Consider the following 21330-nt stretch of genomic DNA (forward strand, 5'->3'; position numbering starts at 1 on the left):
CTCAGCTGACGTCACTGGAGCCATAAGAGAGCCTCGTCAACGTGATGACGTCAGTTCCCTTTTTTCCACGCCGTCGACACTAGCGGTTTTTCTAGGACTCTCTGTAGTTTCACTTGCTACTTTGTGTTTCTGGCTGTTTTCCTGTGCTTCTTCTTTCCTTTCAAGGATGTCGTCGAGGAAGTCCGGGTTCAAGCCCTGTAGGGAGTGCGGAGGACATATGTCCATTACAGATCCACACAAGAGATGTGCCTGCTGTGTGAAAATGAATCCCAAGGCATTGAAGGAGAGAGAAGCAAAACTCTTCATGGCGAAGATGAGAAAGGAGAAAAGAGGAAAAAGAAGGTCGAGGTCTCGCTCCAGGTCGAGCTCGGGCTCGAAGTCGACGCCGGGACATGCTTCGAGAGCAAAGAAGCATATGAAGAAGAGGCATTCTTCAAAACGCCATTCTGATAGAAAAGCAGCGCCGAAGTCGAACTCTCCAGCTCGTCGACGCCGTAAGGACTTCGTGTCTCCTCCTCGAATCGTGCTTCCCTTGCAGCTTCTCCAGCTCTATCTCCGACGCTGGTTCATTCACCGACTTCGGAATATTCTCCAGCTCCAGTGGAAGAGTACCTGTGCCGGATGAGCAGGCGACTCCATTGGCTCTGGCGCCGGCTGGCCCGAACATGGTAACGCCTACTCCGGAATCTGCCCCAGGGGCCTATCCTCCTTTCCCTGGCCCGGGTCAAGATCCCTCGCATTATCTTAATGCTATGTATGGAGTCTTCCATAGAGCTATGTACCCCTCTAAAGCACCTTCGGGACCCATGAGTCCATTAGCGTTTAATCTGGGGTGTTCCACAGGCATATTCCCAGGCCCCCTTCATGCCATTTTGTCTGGCAGCGCCATGTTGGCATTTCCTGGCGCCGAGGACCTCAACACCGTTTCCATCATGTCCGGCGCAGTCAGCTCGACCTTGATCGGTGCAGAGATGTGCTGACGGACCTGTGTACAACGCCGGCTCCGGATCCATCGGAGTCGGTCTTGGCTCCACCGACGCCGGTACCTAGAATGAGATCTAGGAGAGAATCCCAGATGGTTATAGAGGAGCAGAGGTTTCGAATGGAAGAAATGGAGGAAGGTGAGGTTCAGGATTCTGAGGATTATTTTGGAGAGTTAAGGGAAGCAAGTGGCCTTGATGTGTTTCCAGAGTGGGAACTTTCACCTACATCTGATGCTCCTTCAAAGGATGTGGTCCCCTATCATACATCTAGACAGAAGTTCTGAGCCTGTAATGGAGATCTGGCACAAGCCATTTTCAGCTCCGGCAGTTTCTAAATCCATTATCAGGAGATACAGGGCGACTGCAGGGGATCCTGACTTTTTAACATCCCATCCTTCTCCTGAGAGCCTAGTGGTCCAAGCTGCCTGTTCAAAAAGAGCTTCTGGTGCTTTTCCACAAGTTCCGGCTGACAGGGAATCGAAGAAACTCGACCAGTCTGCTAAAAAGGTGTTTTCTTCAGCAAGCATGGCCCTAAAGTCCACTAATGCCACTTGTCTTTTTTGGGTCACTATATCCATGCTTTAATGGACCCTGTGAAACAGCTTGCACCTAAGTTGTCCGAAGAAGATGGAAATTATTTTAACGAGATCTTACAAGATACTCAATCGGCTGCATGTCAGGTCATACAAAGTGGTTCTGTCGCCAGAATCATGGGATCTTCTGTGTATACTAGGAGTGCATGGCTGAAATCTTCAGAGTTCCACCCAGATGTTCAGACTACGCTTTTGGACCTCCCTTTTGATGGTTCTAGGCTGTAAGGCAAAAAAGCGGATGCTGCTTTAGAAAGATTTAAAGACGGTAAAGCAACAGCCAACTCGTTGTCTTCAGGCTCAATCTAGAGGCTCATCGTTCAGGAGGTACAGAGGATTTTTAAGGTTGTCCTTTCGGACCTATAGACAGCCTCCGCAGTAGCAGCAAAACACCTTATGCAAATCCTACAGGGGCAAGAACAGAGGTCGTCCACGAGGCCGTCAGCCCTCCTCCTCTACCTCCCCTCCTCTTTCCTCAGCAAAGCAGCCCTAGATCCACCATTCTGGGTCATGCTGGTCCTGTGGTGGGTCGGCTTACTCATTTTCTTCAAGATTGGGAATTGGTAACTACAGATCTTTGGGTTCTCAATCTTGTAGCGAATGGTTATGCTCCACCTTCTTCTCCTGCAGGAGGTAGTCCTAACTTTATTGAAAAAAAGTACGATAGAGGGGGTTCCAGAGCAGTAAAGGGGTCAGGGATGCTACTAACGGTATTTCCTGATACCCAAGAAGGATAGCAGGTTAAGTCCAATCCTGGATCTCAGGATCTTGAACCTTTTTCTGAAGCAGGAGAAGTTCAAGATGCTCACCCTTGCGCAAGTTTTTCAAGCGTTACAACAGGAAGATTGGATGGTGTTGATCGACTTGCAGAATGCGTATTTTCATATCCCGATCCTGAAGTCGCACAGGAAGTATCTCCGTTTCACGGTAGGGTCGCAACATTATCAGTATGCGGTCCTCCCGTTTGGCCTTACTACTGCACGTCGAGTCTTCACAAAGGTGATGGCAGTGGTGGCAGCCCATCTCAGGAGGTCTGGGATTCCTGTTTTCCCCTACTTGGACAACTGGCTGCTCAAAGCTGAGTGGCCGTGAAGGTGCTTCATCATCTGCAGGGGACAACCCAGCTGTTGTACACATTGGGTTTCTCGATAAAGGTGCCCAAGTCTCACTTGGTGCCCTCTCAGCGCAACCAGTTCATAGGGGCAGTACTGTACACTACTGTGTGTTGATCATTCCCTCCTCCTCAAAGGATTCTCGCCATTCAGGAAATGATTCCATTGTTTTACAACGGAGCGGTCGCTCCAGTCCTAAAGGTCCTTCGCCTGCTCGGTCTGTTTGCTTCCTGCATTCTGTTGGTCGACCATGCATACTGGCACATGAGGGCGCTCAAGTGGTGCATCCGCAGGCAGTGGTATCAACACAACGGAGATCTCGGGGAGTTTGTGAGGATCTCCAGAGAAGCTGCGGCGGATCTGTCTTGGTGGAGCCTGGAGGGCAATCTGTCTTGAGGAAAGCCCTTCCATCTACCTCCATCGATGGCCACAGTAATCACGGATGCCTCCACTCTACGGTGGGGTTCTCATCTGGGGGATCTGGAGATCAAGGGTCTTTGGTCTCCATAGGAAAGGTTGCTTCACATCAACCTTCTAGAATTGCGTGCAATACGTTTGGCGCTCAAGGCCTATCTTACTTCCTTTCGCGGTTGGTCAGTTCAAGTCCTGACGGACAACACTACCACGATGTGGTATGTCAACAAGCAGGGAGGAGTGGGGTCGCATTGTCTCTGCAGAGAGGCCTCTGCGTCTCTGGTGCTGGGTTCGAGACCATCAGGTTTGTCTGAAGGCAAATCATCTGTCCGGAGTTCTGAACATGCTTGCAGACAGTCAGCAGTTCTCTGCAGACCACGAGTGGAGGCTTCATCCGGAGGTGTTTCGTCACGTCTTCCAGATGTGGGGAACTTCTCGGGTGGACCTGTTTGCCACTCACGAGAACGCTCACTGCCCGTCATTCTGCAGTCTCAAGTATCCGTTACAGGGAGCGTGCAGGGCGTGTTTCCGTTGCGTTGGGACTCACAACTCCTTTACGCATTCCTCCCATACCCTTGATTTCTCGGGTTCTGAGGAAGATTCGCCAAGACCAGGCCCAAGTCATATTGATTGGCCAAGAAGGGTGTGGTACACAGATCTTCTCCACCTCTCCTAGTGTCCTCCGCTCAGTCTCCCTCTCAGTTGTTGTTACAAAAAACAAGGGAACCCAAAAGGTATAGTATAGGGACCTTGGGCAGTATCATGTTATAGAAAACAATGGTCCCTATTGTCAGAGGAAGCATCACTTATATACAATAATCATACTCTAAATAGGTAGTATGTCTTTTGTCCAGCCGGACAAGAATTTTTTTTTGCAAATTATATATAAAATTAAATTGTTGGAAACATTCAATGACAAGTGGGCACAGCTGTGACCCACGAAACAGTGAGACAACAAAACGAAGCACAGAATGGCCAAAGGGCAAAGTGAAATACGTCTGTACACTCCTATTTGAAAGTTTTAACAGACTAAGATCATTTTCTTATACACCATTGCACATTACAATATTGCATATGGCGTTTTTTGGTGTCGACGACGTTTCGATGCCACCACTAGATACTGGGCATCATCCTCAGGACAACATAATATTTCTTTGTTGTCTTTATGAATTTACAATTGCACTATGCCTAAATCGCATTACTGTACAATTACATGACACAGGGGAGAAATTGGGAAAGAAACAGAAAGGAACATGAATTGGTAAACATGAATACTGTTAAGCATGTAAAAATGTGACTGGTGTGAGTTTAAAATCGGTGAGATGTGTGGAACAACGAGTGGGGGAGAAAGGTTTGGCATGGCTGAGTGCCTTTTGTGCGTGGTCAAAGAGGTGAGACCACTCTTTGCCGATCAATCTATACAAAATACACTGTGATAAAGTGAAAGGGAGGACGGCGCAGTGATTGGTATTGTACGGCTGCTGAGAGACCACATCTGGGTTGGTCATGCATTAATTTAAATGCGGATGCAATCTAGTGTCGTGACGTGAACACTTATCCGTAAGGCGCAGCAGTCAGTGTGTTTAAACAATGACAGGACCACAATCACAGGGTTCATGCATTAGATCGTGTGAGCATGAAGGTGGTAATGAAATGAAAAAGTGGATAAAAACGGCGCAGTGATTGGTAGGACACATTCGATAAAGCATGTGTCAAGAACAGAATGCTGATGTCTCCTGCCGTGATTAGAGCACTAGTAATTATGGCGCAGTGGTCGGTGTGACGGCATAGAAAAGGGATCATGCAATAATATCAAGCTGACACAAGGTCGGAAAGGCTAATTAGGACGTGAAGTAAGTATTAAGACTGGCTTGTGAGAGGATACCTGCAAGTTGGGTCAGAAGCCGGCGCGATGGCTCGGAGTCACAAGGGGCGGTTAGCCAGCTGATAGAGATCTAGAGGCAAAGGGAGGACAGAATTACTATCACTCAAGCCATTGTGACGAGGCTTGTGGCACATCCGTGGGATGAAAAGCGGGAAAGCTGCAATTACCGTATTAGTTCGGGAGTGATCAATCTCATCGAGGACCACCCGTTTGATCCCACATCCAACACTATGTTTACGTTGGATGTGGAATCACTCTACACCAACATTCCCCAGTTCGAGTCCCTTCGGGTCATTGAGAAAATCCTAGAGACACGCCCACGCCCTCAAAATGTGCCATCCATTTTTATTCTCCAACTTCTTGAGATTTGCCTCACAAAAAACTTTTTCCTTTTTGAGGGTCAATTCTATGGCCAGGTACGGGGTACCTTCATGGGAGCTATTTTTGCCCCGAATCTGGCTATCCTGTACATGGACAATCTAGAGACATCTTGCATCCTTGATTCATCTAACCCTTTCCACAATGGCATCGCCTTGTGGAAGCGTTATATAGACAATATTTTCCTTCTCCGGACTGAAACCCCTGACAGCCTAGTGCAGTTTCATCATTGGCTCAACAATAATAGTGGAGGCCTCAAGTACACACTGTCCACCAGCAAAAAATCCATTCCCTTTTTAGATCTGGAAATCAAACCCACAGAAGGCCGACTTGCCACCAGCCTTCATCGCAAACCCACAGAGAGAAATACTCTACTGAACTACAGCAGTCACCATCCACGGGCATTGAGAGGCTCCCTTCCCTTTTCACAGTTTTTATGCATTAGGAGAAACTGCTACTTTAAAGAGGACTACTTCACTGAGGCCAAAGTCCTAAGCCATAAACTCAGAAATAGGGGGTACCCACGCAAACTTGTGTGCCGCTCCCTAAAACGAGCTTGGTATTGCCCAAGGGAGACCCTCCTTGAACCAAAACCCAAAAAGGACCAAGATAGGCTATTCTTTGTTACCACGTTTTCTCCATCTTCCAATGCCATCAGGAAAAGTGTGTTGAAACACTGGCCCGTACTTAATACTGGACAACTCAACCTGGAACGCCCAATGTTCGCCTTTAAAAGAGCAAAAAATATAAAGGACCATTTAGTGCGTGCCTCTGTACCCCAACAACCACTTAAAACAACACTCAGACGCATGGGGTCTCCCTACATTGACAGGTCATGCCAAATGCGGTAGCTGTGTGTGTTGTGAATCAACCATAGAAGGAAAAACTTTTGAATTCGGTACAATCAAACTGGACAGGAAATACTTTTCAAACTGTAATTCAATAAATGTGGTATACGCTATCTTCTATCCCTGCATGTTGATTTACATAGGTCAAACCACCCAGAAGATAAAACTCTGGATTGGACAACACCGCAGCAGGATCCGCTGTAAAACGGCGAACGCCCCCCTCGTGGATCATTTCACAGAGAAAGGTCACACTGAAAAAGATCTGATCTGGACTGTAATAACATTGATCAAACCTCCACCTAGGGGAGCAGATGTCTCTATGCTACTTAACAGGTTATCAGAACACACAAAGAATAAATGTGAATTAAAAGCTATAATCTGAGACTGAGTCATTACATTTCAGAGCGCTATTATTGGGGTGTTTATACAGGAGTTTGGCAAAAGTATAAAGTAAGTGTGTATACACCAGACACGCACAGCTACCAACATCAGTGGTATTTAGGGCAGAGGTTTGTAAAAGGGAAACATCGAGAAAGAAAGATTTTCCATTTAACAAGTTCACAACAACATGTGGGCAAAGTACACTCAGGAGTGTTTTATAATTACTAGCAGGGGCGTAGCTGGTAAGTAAGATTGGGGTGAGGGGGGTGGATTTCAGATTTTACAACAATCACGCTGATATACCATTTTAAAATACCGTATACGACAATCCGGTACCACGATAGAGGATAAAAGGGCAGTGGAAAGGGAAACGACTGCGATGTGATGGGGTACTAAGTGAGATAAAACAATATTTTGTAACTTAACCAACATTTTGTAAGACTTTCAAAGCAGAGAGGGTGTTTGTCTGTGTTTATGTAACAATTCCTTGTAAAATCCGAATGACACCTAAGCATACCAGACTGAAAAAGTGTACCCAACCATTTTCCAGAAAATGTATTTATTAGGGGTGTAACTCTCCCAACTCCCCGAAGCTACGCCCCTGATAACTGACTTCATTAACATAAGCAATAACATTTTGAAGAGAGAAAATGGTAATATACGAGTGAACGTAAATAACCTGCATCAAGACTAGTTTCGTTAGGAAGTAACTCGGTTCGCTGTGTCACTATTGCAGGTGTAGGGGTGGACAGCACCTTTGTGAGGAGATAATGGGGCAGCATTTACAAAACATATCTAAAGCGTTGACTACATCGACCCACGCTACTGTGCGCCTAGAGTGCACGGACAGCCGCTGAATAAACAGGTCAGTGCAGTGACCGCTCACGTTTTGAGCCGCTCATCGACCAGTGGTTGGTGGTAGCAGTCACAGGGCAGTGACTGCTCCCAGCAAGCACAGCAGGCCTCTCGGCGGCGGCGGCCCTTTTTCAGGGCACCTAGGATGACAGCGCTGCCCCGTCCGCACCTTGTAGCTCTGTCTGCGGCTGGGCGCCGCCCACCTCCTCCTGCTCCCTCTGGCGGCAGCGCACCGGGAAGCTCTGGCGCGCCAGCTCCCGGTCCACCAGGGTCTTGTCCCGGCTGCGCCGCCGAGCCCAGTTGGAAATGCGCGTGCGGCAAAGCGGACAGCACAGGCTGGCCAGATCCACGGTGCGCTGGAAGCACAGCAGGCACATGGACGCATGGTCACCGGCCGCAGCAGGATGTCCAGGCACATGGCCTTCTCTCGGGAGACTGGCTCCAGGCAACTCTCGGAGGCCGCGACGCTGCCGGGGCCCAACGGGCGCGACTCACCGCCGCCATTTTACTCCCCGCTCAACGGCCGGCAGACATCAGCAAGGCTTCCGCGCGCTGCTCCGCCCAGTCGCTAAATGCGCGCGAGGCGATACCCGGTCCTCTGAATGGGTCAAAGAAAGCACCTCGCTTGACACGCAGGTCACCCGAGCCAGCCCGAAGCAGCAGTTAAACACTGCAACCTCCGTAGTGATCGGAATATTCCCTTTAAAAACATGGGCGAGACCCCGTAGCCAAGCATGATGGCTTATCAACTAAACAAAAGTAAATACAATGTTCAACTTCCATTTCATACAACGGTCGTTGGTGATTAATACTCAAATGCACGAAGGGAGGCGGGCTACACGGGCAGGGAGGCGAGGGCGGTTCCTGGGACGGGGCAGGGAGTGTTTATGAAGGCAGACAGGCTCACAGAGGTCAAAACTTCATCGATTTTCGTTTCGCCATTGTCTGTAAGCCCCGTCCTTTTCAGACTGGGGGGCGTGTTTTGACTGTTCAGCCAATGGAGAAATCAAAAAACACACCCCCCAATCCGAAAAGAACGGGGCTTAGATCAAAAGAATGTAGTCACTGGGACCTCTTCTCCAATGGCTGGTTTAGGAGGCCAGCCAATGGAGAAGAGGGGCGGGGCTTAACCTCGCTACTCCAAGTCATTAAATCTCGCCAGCGATACTGCGTAAGTGCGCAGCCTATGCCAGCTGAGACCTAAAAAGTTTTAAAAGGGTAGAAATCAAGGAACTATCGATGCCTAACGTAATATTTGTCTGTGCTTTCCTTCGTCAAACATTGGCCATTAGACCGCGTTTCCAAGTTGTAGTGCTTCTCCGTGCCAGTCTTGCAAAGAGCTGCTCGACATCAAAATGTAATGAAGCTTTGCAAATTAAGAGATGAATATTCTTTATTGGTATGAATAGGCTTTATTGTGTCAGAAGGCACAGCACTGCCATCTCCCTTCCCACCCTCCATTCACCAGAGCCTCCCACAGGCCCAATCCAGAATGAATTCCTTAGACACACACGCATACTCGTTCACTTGACTCTAACCCTCACCCTCTGTTTCACCTAACAGTGTTGCACAAACAAACCGTAGTTACCAAATAGGACTCAAAACAAAGCTGTATTTTAGTGGGAATGAAATATTTCATTTAAAACTCACCCTCTCCCCAGAACAACACTACTTTGTTGGCTAGCTAAATCCGATAACCAGACAGGAATCAAGATTTGGTAGCAGCTTGGTTGGACTTACTTTGTGTGGGTATAGATGAATCTGACTTTCTTGCTTACTTGCTCCTGTACATTGATGTCTCATTTTGTGTTAGTAATAGAGATGTGAAGGAGATTATAAAACTGATCCATTACATTTCACCATATGTGAGTAAAGTACATTTCAAACCTGCTGGCAGAACTTCTCAAGAAACCAGCATTGGCAAAGCCAATAGTCTTGCTTAACCAGCCAGAGCTGTGGCTTTGCCAATGTGTTTTAGTCATGTTGTACACCAACTTAGTCACTGTTCATCATAGATAAAAGTGAGTATCGTAAAGTGGAATGGCGAAGAGTGGAGTAGTGTCAGAGTGGAGTGCCATAGAGTGTTATGTATTGGAATGGCGTAGAGTGTTCCAAAGTATAGTGGCACAGATTGAAGCGGCATAGAATTCAGCGGCGTACAATGCAGCGTCATTGAATGCAGTGGCGTAAATTAGTGTTGCAAAGTAGAATGCAGTGACACGGAGTGCAGTGTCACAGAGTGCGGTGGTGCAGCGTAAAATATAGTGCCATAGAGTGCAGTAGCCTAGAGTGGTGCAGTGTAGATTAGAGTGCAGTGGCATAGAGTGGACTGGTGTAGAGTGTTGTAGAGTAAAATGGTGTTAAGTCAATAGTTTCAGAGTAGAATGGAGTGGTGCAGGGTAGAGTGCAATGGCATTACAATAGAGTGGTGGTGCAGAGTAGATTACAGTGGCTTACTGTGGATGTGCGTAAAGTGCAAGGGCTTGGATTTAAGTAGTACAGAGTAGAGTGCATTGTCTTTCGGCCATATGGCATAGAGTGCAGTGGTGTAGAGTGCAGAGTGGAGTTGTACAGAGTAGAGGGAAGTTGACTGGACTGGAGTGGTGTAGAGTGCAGTTGCAAATAGTGCAGTGGTGGGGAGAGGCGTAAAGTTAAGTGGTGTGGATTAGAGTGGTGTAGAGTGGAGTATGCATGGCGTTATGGCACACTACCATTACAGACAACACATTTTCGATTGAAATGACCATTACATGTGCAGACAAAGTTTTACTATACAGCGCACAAACAATAATGTGTGCAAATGGCACCACCTAATAGATGGATTTGTTTTGATCATATTATTTATTTCCAACACACTTCAGAAGTAACAAAAAAAAGTGCTTCATTTGTGCTTTCTTCTGATATATTCTGAAATACTTGCAAATTGTATTTAAATGTTGTGTGCTAGCAAAAAAAAAACGTTAACCACCCCTGGTCTCCAGCATGATTGTCAATTAAATCCTCTCACTTTGAAGTCAGAGAAAGAAATAGTGAACACCGAGCTTTCTTGGACGGCAGAACCCAACATTTGACATCTATTTTTTTTAATGCAACACAAATGTGTTACTATAGAGCAAGATACAGGCCTGTTTACAGAAAGGAGCACTATGGAAGAGGTAGTGTGAAAAGGCTTTGGTCCAAACTCACACTATAAACAGCCTAAATCAAATAACACCAGCAAAAACAAAGCCAGAAAATGTGTGTTACAAACCACAAGGCCAATGAATGATGAGCAACTGGCGGAAAGCATTCCTAAGTCACCTTTCTGAATATCCCCAAAAGAGCCTGGCGGAGAGGATGGGTACTCTGCTCTGCACAAAAGGTGATTGGTTTGTTCTGGAATTCACTTGGATGGATACATTGCAGTTAATGGAAAAGAAGGCCATTTCAATTGTGCACTTTGAATGGATGGGGTTGCATTCCACCTAGAATTCTGTGGCCTCCATGATAACTTTATTGATTTGTGTTGGTGACACACCTGGACCTCCCATTTATCAAGTTATTTTTGCTCATATATTTGTGTGTTAAACTCTCCGTGATTAAAATGTATTTATCGGGGGGTGGGGGGGGGGGGGGGGGGGGGGGGTCATGCTGCTTGTTTGGTTTTTTTTTTTCGCTTTTAAAATTTTTATTTTTGGTATTTGTAAGATACATACAATACTGACGGGAAACGTTATATAGATTATCAGCCTGCAAGCTTACAGTGTAAAGTGGTACATGTCAAAACAGCTTGGCTGGATCCCCCTTTGTTGGTTATACGTTGGTAGTAATGCCAGGTAATGTCTGATTTGCTTCTGTCCTATCCTTCTTCTGCACTTATTCTCCTCTTCTTCTTTCTATATTGCTATATCCTTATCCTAAACCTTTTTTAGTTCTCGGCTATTGTAGGCTGCGCACATGTGCAGTCTCGTCTGCGAGATTTAATGAGGTAGAGAGAACATCAGTAGCGAGGTTAAGCCCCGCCCTTCTTCTCCATTGGCTGGCCTCCTAAACAGTGGCCAGCCATTGGAGAAGAGGTCCTAGTGACGTTCTTCTTTCTCTTTAAGCCCCGTCCATTTCAGATTGGGTTCCTTGACTTACTGCTGAAGTAAAAGGTTTCCATCTTCTTTATGGGTCCAGATGGCCCCATAAAGAAGATAAGGAACCTTTTAAGTCAGCAGGAAGTCCGGGCGCCCAGTCTGAAAGGGACGGGGCTCAAAGACAAAAGGCTGTTTTAGAATTGCGAAAGAAAATAAATGATCTATGAAAACATACTAGTTGTCGATCCAGTGTGGATGTTTAAGTTGAGGGAAATAAACATCGGCATTGAAACCCTTCTAGCTTGGTAAGGTGGTGTTAGCTTTTTAATGTGGTACAAAAGGGGGTGACACCTCTTACAATAAAATCATTTGCACTAAGCTAGTGTGCCCGCTACATCGCGGCTGTAATCAAATGTGTCCTATTCGTAGTAGGAGCAACCTCGAGGCAGTCAACGCGTTGCCCGGGCAACAGCCAAAGCAACGTGGTAGTCAACTCTTTTCTGGATAGGCCGGCAGATTCTGACCAATTGCGTAGGGCGTCGCGGAGACTGGCATCACTTTATGCAAATTTAGTTTTAAAAAAAAGTTCTGAGTTTCGCGCGAGCAGCTTTGGCGCCGCCCGCTGGAATCGGCCCCTCCATTCATTGTCCGCTTCCTAGAGAGCCATCTCCCTGCCGCGGCGCAGAACAGAGGCCGCTCCCTCAATCCGCTGTCATCCGCCCTCTGCAGACTACAAAACCCATAGGGAAGCAGCCTCCTCGACCCCCCCCCCACCCCCCCAACTCACAGCTGACCCCATTTCTAATCGGGGAGTGCTCCCTTTGCCTGAAAAAGGGTAACGGAGCGACGGAGGGCAGCCGGCGGCGGCGCAGCGTGATGCGGAAGGGCATGGCCTCGGGGACCCCCGCCCGGCGGCTAGTGAGCCGAGAGCACAGGCCGCCTACATCCAAATCTTGGCGCCGCCGCCCGGCCGTGCCGCCCCATGAGCAGGCTAGCCCAGCGGGTGGCCCGATGCATCCCGCCCTGCACGGATCCAGTGGCAGCAGAGGCGTCCCGCCGCAGAGCCCCAGCACGGGGCGGCCCAAGGTAAAACTCTAAAACGTAGGCCTATATAGACGCGCTCTGGAGCACACCTCATGCGTGTGCATGCTTACGTCATACGTGTGCATCTCTTCAAGGGCACAGCCACGCACTTCATAACAAGACCACTGATGTACTCCCCGCCTGTGCCTAGGCTCTTATCTGCTTGTATGTGTTTTTCGAGGCACAACTGCCCTGTTGCACTTGAACAGAGTGCCTGTATTTAGTTGTATATGTATACGTGTGTGGTGACACAGCCAGCATGCATCTACAGTGCCTACAAAAAACGGTCTCTGTGTAATGTAACAGGTGTTCATATAAAGCGCTTTAATACCTTCAGGTCGAGTTGGCGCTATATTTAAAAATTGGTTGGCGACCCCTGATCTAATTATTAAAACAAGGCCAGTAACTCAAGGGGTTGCGAGCTACTGCTCGCTTATGATTTACATGTTGGAGACATCTGTTAGCTAGAAGTTCAAATTACGAAATTTACATTGTGAATACAATTCTCTGGTTAGAAGAGCTGGATTTAAATGATCAAATAAGGAAGTTTGATATTTTAATACTAATACATCTGGTAACTTATTAGCTAATTAGTTGCGTATTAAAAAGAGATGACAACTGCATGGTAGTATATTATTTCCCAAACATATAGCGAGGGCCACTGGAATAATGCAACATGAGGGATCTGTGGGTGTGTGTGTGTGTGTGCCTCTGTGTGTGTGTGTGCCTCTGTGTGTGTGTGTGTGTGTGTGTGCCTCTGCGTGTGTGTGTGTGCCTCTGTGTGTGTGTGTGTGTGTGTGTGTGTGTGTGTGTGTGTGTGTGTGTGTGTGTGTGTGTATGTGTGTGTGCCTGTGTGTGTGTGTGTGTGTGTGGGGCTGTGCATGTGTGTGGGTGCAAATGCAATAGATCTCGCATTTGCGAGAGATTAAGCTATTGGCATTGTAAATGACAATGCCATTTATTTATCTGTTTTCAAAACCAACACTTAAATAAATAAAAAATCTTTACAATTTCAATAGCTCTAACTTTTGCACAGGCGAGACCCTTGCATTGTAAATGCTTGTTCTTTTCTTCTCGAACATGGACGTGTGTGAGTGTTGGCAGTTTAGCTTAGCTGTTGTTTACCGTAGCAGTTTTCCTCGCTGAAATGTACTGTTAATGGCTGTAATTTTAATGGTCATGTACGTTTTAACATTTTTCATTATTTTGCAATTCTTAATAAATTTAAAAAGTAAAAATGTATTTATAAAAGCTGCTCTTGGTGGATGAAAAAGTTGATTTCAACATTACTTCTCACAGTGATTCTGACTATCACCACTTGTACAGAGTGGCTTTGTACCACGCAACTTGAATTTAAAACGGCTGGAAACCTAGAGTAAATATGTGAGGATTTGTCAGATGCACAGTGTTTTGGAAAATGTTGACAATGTCTAGCTGATTTCAGCTGTTTAAAACGATTTTTAAAATATTATTTATTTATTTTTCTCTTTTCCTCAGTAAAACTCTGCAGCGAAATCGGAAAGTAGGAATGGGACGCAAGAAATTCAATATGGACCCTAAAAAGGTATGTCACCAGGTTCAAAACTAATGTTCCTAGGCCTCAATAGTACTTCATTGCCCTGTTAGCCCTCTTTGTGTTTCTTACTCTCCCAGCCTTCTTAGTGCTTTCTGTCCCCTAATTGGCATTGTCATTACATCTTGTAACCCTGGCCCTATTTTGTTTGTTTAGTTCTCGCCTGAGCCAATGCGCTTGCGCATTGCTCCGGCGAGATTATAGTAAGCGGAAAAGAAAAGTCTACCAAAACGGCTGCGGATCGCATACAGTTCATGTGATCTATGCACGTGCACACCATCGCCATCCACATAATACACCACCATTTGTCTGTGCCTCGGCACCAGACTTCAAAGGCTGCTGCTCCCCCGCGTGCACATCGCGCACCACCATTTGTCTGTACCTCAGCATCAGACTTCAAAGGCTGCTGCTCCTCGCCCCCGCATCAGACTTCAATGGAATGCGCTCCCACTCCCCCGCCACAGCAATGCCGAGAGCTTGTTGCTGGACGAAAGTGAAAGCCTACCGTGCTTGTTTACAGTACCCTTGCTCCTCAAATGCTGTTGCTGTGTTGTCATCTCTCTAGGGACACTCAGCTTGAAAACACTCGACTTGCTAGCTGCAATGCTACATCTGCCATGCTTTGCCTCTAGACACGTTGATCCCTCGCAGACTGTGCTGACTCTGCCCCTCCTGATTCTGAAACTGACCAACGCAGTCACCACGCAGTCTCTTCTCTCGGTCTTATGTCTGCCCTGCCACCCTCACCCCCGTCACCCTCACCTCATCACACAGGGACACCAGCGCATCACTCGGGGACACCAGCGCATCACTCGGGGACACCAGCGCATCACTCGGGGACACCAGCGCATCACTCGGGGACACCAGCGCATCACTCGGGGACACCAGCGCATCACTCGGGGACTCACCCCCACACACCCCCTCACACACCCCCACTCACCCCCTCACATACCCCCACTCACCCTCACACCCCCCTCACTCACCCTCACACCCCCCTCACTCACCCTCACTCACCCCCTCACTCACCCCCTCACTCACCCCCTCACTCACCCCCTCACACACCCCCTCACACACCCCCTCACACACCCCCTCACACACCCCCTCACTCACCCCCTCACACACCCCCTCACTCACCCCCTCACACACCCCCTCACACACCCCCTCACCCCCCTCTCACCCTCACACCCCCCTCACTCACCCTCACACCCCCCCACTCACCCTCACACCCCCCCACCCACACCCCCCACCCCCCCACCCCCCCACCCCCACGCTCACACCCCCCACGCTCACACCCCCACGCTCACACCCCCCACGCTCACACCCCCCACGCTCACACCCCCCACGCTCACACCCCCCACGCTCACCCCCACGCTCACCCCCACGCTCACCCCCACGCTCACCCCCACGCTCACCCCCACGCTCACCCCCACGCTCACCACACCACTCACCCTCACACACCACACCACTCGCCCTCACACACCACACCACATCACTCACCCTCACACACCACTCGCCCTCACACACCACATCACTCACCCTCACACACCACACCACCTCACTCACCCTCACACACCACACCACATCACTCACCCTCACACACCACACCACCTCACTCACCCTCACACACCACACCACATCACTCACCCTCACACACCACACCACTCGCCCTCACACACCACACCACTCGCCCTCACACACCACATCACTCGCCCTCACACACCACATCACTCGCCCTCACACACCACATCACTCACCCTCACACACCACACCACATCACTCACCCTCACACACACCACATCACATCACTCACCCTCACACACCACATCACTCTCCTTGCTTGCTACCAACAATCATAGGACTCGCATTAGGAAAGTGTAAGCTATTGGCTTTGTGAATAACAATGCTATTTATATATTTTCAAAGCCAACACGTATTTAATAAAATTGTCATTTGCAATACCAATAGCTCACACTTTCCTACCGAGACCGCCCTCATCGCCGCCACCGACGACATCCGAGCCCTGATGGACAACGGAGAAACAGCGGCCCTCATCCTCCTAGACCTCTCCGCGGCATTCGACACCGTCTGCCACCGCACCCTAGTGCAACGCCTCAGCACCGTCGGAATCCAGGAGAAGGCACTGGAATGGATCGTCTCCTTCCTCGACGGAAGAACACAGAGAGTCCGCCTACCACCGTACAAGTCAGAGGCCACCGAAGTCATCTGCGGCGTCCCTCAAGGATCCTCGCTGAGCCCTACCCTCTTCAACGTCTACATGAGCCCCCTCGCGGCCATCGCATGCCAACACAACCTCAACATAATCTCCTACGCCGACGACACCCAGCTGATCCTCTCCCTGACCAACGACCCCGCCGCCGCCAGAGCCAACCTGCACGAAGGGATAAAAGATGTAGCCGAGTGGATGACGACCAGCCGCCTGAAACTGAACTCAGACAAGACGGAGGTCCTCATCCTGGGCTCCTCGCCCTCCGCCTGGGACGACTCCTGGTGGCCCCCCGCCCTGGGCACCGCACCCAAACCAACGGACCACGCACGCAACCTTGGCTTCATCCTGGACTCCTCCCTCTCCATGACCAGACAAGTCAACGCCGTCTCCTCGTCGTGCTTCAACATCCTGCGCATGCTACGGAAGATCTTCTGGTGGATCCCCACGGAAACCAGGAAGACCGCCACCCAAGCCCTCGTCACCAGCCGACTGGACTACGGCAACGCCCTCTACGCCGGAACCACCGCCAAGCTCCAGAAGAGACTCCAGCGGATCCAGAACGCCTCAGCCAGACTCATCCTCGACATCCCACGAAACAGCCACATCTCCGGCCACCTGAGAGACCTGCATTGGCTCCCCGTCAACAAAAGAATCACCTTCCGTCTCCTAACCCACGCACACAAAGCCCTACACGATCAAGGCCCGAGCTACCTCAACAACCGAATCAACTTCTACGCTCCCAAACGCCACCTCCGATCAGCCAGCCACGCCCTCGCCGCCGTCCCACGCATCAGAAGAGCGACAACAGGAGGAAGGTCCTTCTCCTACCTGGCCGCCAAGACCTGGAACTCCCTCCCGCCGACCTGCGCCTGACCCAAGACCACCTCTCCTTCAGGAAGAAGCTCAAGACCTGGCTGTTCGAGCAGTAACGGCACCCCCCCCCCCCCCCCCCCCCCCCAAGCGCCTTGAGACCCTACAGGTAAGTAGTGCGCTCTATAAATGTCATTGATTGATCCTAATGCGAGACCTCTTGAATTGCAAATGCTTGTTTTGTTATTGTTGTAATCCCCTCCATTGTTGTCTCTGAGCTTGTGTGTGTGTGTCCGTGAGTGTGTTTGTCCCCCGTCTCTCCTTTGGTTCTCTGTGGTTTGTGCCCCAACCCTCGGCTTTGTCTCCTTAACCTTTCTCTGTGCCACAAATCCCAGCAGCCTCCTATTTATGCCCTTCTGGCCCTTTTTTTTAGGTTTCGCGACCTATCAATGCGCGCAAGCGCATTGAGCGGAGCGAGAATTCAAGTAGCCAAAATCCTCGTCAAATCAGGGGCTTTCTGCTGCGGTTTTCTTGAAGTTCACGTGAATCACGTGACCAAACAAGCACACGCATTCACGGCCTACTTTCAGTTTCCCAGCAAGGGCTTCTCCTCCCCTAATTGTTCATGGCTGGCCGCAGGCCGGCCGTACTTTCAGTTTCCCGGCTGCTCACAGCACATCAAAGGGCTTCGCCCAGCGTGCGCTCTGCGGCTTCTCCTCCCCTATGCCTGTTTATCTGCACTTCTCCTCCCCTTTCTTCTCTGCCGCCCTCGCACCATTATTTTCATGACTGCGTCCTTCTACATTTATCAAGAGAATCTCTCGTGGTGATTTTGCTTTTTTAGGCAACCATTTTATGCTGATCAGGTTTACTTTCTGCAGCTTCATCTGTTAGTTGTACATTTTCCCTCGGGGTAACTGACTGGTGACCTGCTTGAATTTCATCAGCTGCTCATATTTTGACTTTTTCAAAAGCTTTCTTTGGCTGAGAGAGATTGTTCACGTGCAAATGACGCAGGTGGTTTGAAGTGTTCGAACGGCACAACTGGCTCATTTCATAACTCACGTTTTTGTCACATGTCATACAATATTGTTCCTGCGAATAAGATGCTTGGAGAAAGCTTGCTTCAACTCACGCTTGTCCCTTTGGCGTCACCTTGAAAACTGGCGGCCATGTTTCCCTAGTAGTGAGAGAAAAATCTGCTCACAGAAAGGCAATTCAGATGTATAAGTTCTGTCATCAGGTAGGAAGAAAGTGAATTTTTTAAGGCCAATATATATCATTATTTAGAGTGGAATGCTCAGTTTTTAGTGGGCAAAACAACTCAGTGGGTTTCAGAATCAGTTGCAGAGTCCAAAGTCAGCAGGTTCGAAAATGGGTGATGCTGGTTCAGTCTTTCCTCCAGATGGTTATAGTCATTCTCTCCTTTAAGAGCTGCGAAGTCCGAGCCTATGAATGGAAGCGCTTTTTTGAAAACAAGTTAACAATATAACTCTGATGTTTCAAATTGATTCCAGATCCCGTATTTGCGTATCGTAACACGTTTTCAAATAATTCCTCACAATTGCATTTCTGTGTGAAGGCGGGCTTTGCCTCTGTGTGAAAGACCGTCCTCTTTTCAATGTTCTCATTTTGGAAGACATGCAGATTTTGTGCTTAGTGTACTCTCTTCACTAAAGGGAAAGGCATAAGCCTGGCTACTGGAATTATGCGGTAGAGGAAGACCAAATAAGGCATACTAAATTATGCATCATGAAAAGGCAATTTATGCAGCATAATAAGGCATATTTTGTGATCTTATTTTTTTTTTTTTGAGTTAACAGTCGAATAGTGAAGTTTTCACCCAATTGGTACCAGTTAAACACCCAAATACAGTTTAAAAAAACACAGTGACCAGTCAACCTTTGCGAAGGCACATCCACTTCATTTTTAGGTCTCGCCTGTCGATGCGCATGCGCATCGAGCAAGCGAGAGTATTGGGACTTATCCACTCTTTCCCCAACTTGCAAGGAATCGTGGCGATTCCTTGCAGTGCCCGTGACTTTTAAGCTCAATGCGCATGCGCATTGAGCTTAAAAGCGCGTGCACGTCCGTCTTGGTTTACCCGCTCCGCCCCCTCCCCTTCCCGCCGCCTCGCATTTCCCCTGCCGCATCAAAGGCTTTCACGGCCGGCCGGCCATGCTTTCAGTCTCACGACCGGCCGGCCGTGTGAATTACATTCCAAAGCCCGCTCTCCCTGCTCCGCCCCCTGCTCCGGCCGAGACGCATTTCTCCTCCCTCCTCCCCCCTCCTGGGTCAGGTTACCCTGCTTTCTCTTTCGTTTTTTTCGTTATGCTTTCTGGCAACAATAGGCAAATAAATTCACCTCAAAATAGGGAGTCTTAACTAGACTCGACTGAGAGCCTCGTAAAAGAAAAATGTCAATGACTTAAAAAAAGAAGCAAGAAAAAAAGCCGAGCACTGAATCATAATGACCCGTCCTGCTAAAAAGGGAAAACTGACCCACATGTCAGCTCTGAGCATCCTGCTAACAAGCTTAAAAGCCCATCAGTGGAGCTCGCGCCACACAGTCGAGTAACGCAGGCAGAGAGAGGGACATCCGGGGCTCTGCTCACCACGGAGGTACGTTCAGCATGTTTAACTACTATCACCAATGCTCACAAACTATTGAAAAGGAATTTAAAGTTGGAATCTTAATTTAAATGTGTATGCCGAATTTAAAGTTGTATTTAAAGTTGTATGCTGGCCGGGGGGCGGGGGAGAAGAGGTGGCCTTTAATTCTTTAACCTCTTGGCTGCTAGGCGTTTTCCCCCCCTGTGCTGGAAATTTAAATTATTCTTTATTCATGACGAGCTCAGCTCGTCATCAGCACAGCTCAACTGTGCATCATGATGAGCTGAGCTCGTCATCAGCATCGAAAGGGTTAAAGCAATATGTGCAAGCCAATATGGGAGCTATTTAAATAATACTCGCACGGACCTCGAACATATTTTCACCACACACTCCTCGAATCCAGACACAATTCCTTCCATACGTTTTGTCTATCTTGCCTCAGCCTACTTTTTTAGAAATCCCGAATCAGTTGCAAAAAATGGACATTTTCTGAGAAGCGTGTTTGTGCCGGTTTATTTCATTGTAACTGCGGCGCGTGTGTACCTTGCTGTTCAGCTCAGATGGTGAACACAGCTGCACCCAGGATTATAACCAACTGAGCTAGATTAAGTGGCCAGTACCACTGCTTTAAAGGGTACTGTCTGTCTGGTACTGAGTGCGGTTACTTTTTTATTTTCAGAGAAAGAGTAGCTGCACTTCTCATGAGAATCATAATAATTTTAATTGTAGAGTACCTGTACTTTACAAAAAACAAGCTGTTACCTGCACTTCTATTTCTATTTCGCCATTTCTAGCACTGGCCAGTACTATGCCACCCATGTTGGCTCATTCTTTTCTCCTTCCTAGGCAGACGCAACAAGTACCAATGATTTAGGCAATAGTTACACCACTTTTTTAAATAACATATTTCAGTAATGTTTTTGCTGTGCGCGTACGTACCTGTCAGATACGTTCCGGGTACATTAATCATCATGATATGTTGGTTGTAATAAGAAATGTTAATAATCATCATGATGTGTTTGTTGTAATAAGAAATGATAGCAACTTTGTAAGTAACGTTGAACGCAGTGTTCTAATTTAAAGAAAGCATACGCATTGCTTACCCGTGCCCCACCCTCACTCACCCTCACTCACTCACTCACCCTCAACCCCTCACCCTCACCCTCAACCCCTCACTCGCCCTCACTCGCCCTCATCCTCACTCACCCTCAACCCCTCACCCTCAACCCCTCGCCCTCACCCTCACTCACCCCCTCACCCACCCTCAACCCCTCACCCACCCTCAACCCCTCCCCCTCAACCCCTCACCCTCACTCACCCTCAACCCCTCACCCTCACTCACCCTCAACCCCTCACCCTCACTCACCCTCAACCCCTCACCCTCTCACCCTCAACCCCTCACCCTCAACCCCTCACCCTCAACCCCTCACCCTCAACCCCTCACCCTCAACCCCTCACCCTCAACCCCTCACCCTCAACCCCTCACCCTCAACCCCTCACCCTCAACCCCTCACCCTCAA

General features: G+C 48.6%; 1 protein-coding gene across 1 annotated transcript in view; it reads left to right on the top strand.

Annotated features, from left to right (window-relative positions):
* The window catches only part of CYTH2 (cytohesin 2), a 299904-nt gene that overhangs the window by 149930 nt on the left and 128644 nt on the right, over positions 1–21330 (top strand). Inside the window, exon 3 of the mRNA XM_086930339.1 lies at positions 14085–14151. Within this exon, the coding sequence (XP_086786465.1) occupies positions 14085–14151 (67 nt within the window). The remainder of the gene's footprint in view (positions 1–14084; positions 14152–21330) is intronic.

This window comes from Lissotriton vulgaris, chromosome 7 (assembly GCF_964263255.1).
Source record: "Lissotriton vulgaris chromosome 7, aLisVul1.2, whole genome shotgun sequence".
Classification (NCBI taxonomy): Eukaryota; Metazoa; Chordata; class Amphibia; order Caudata; family Salamandridae; genus Lissotriton; species Lissotriton vulgaris.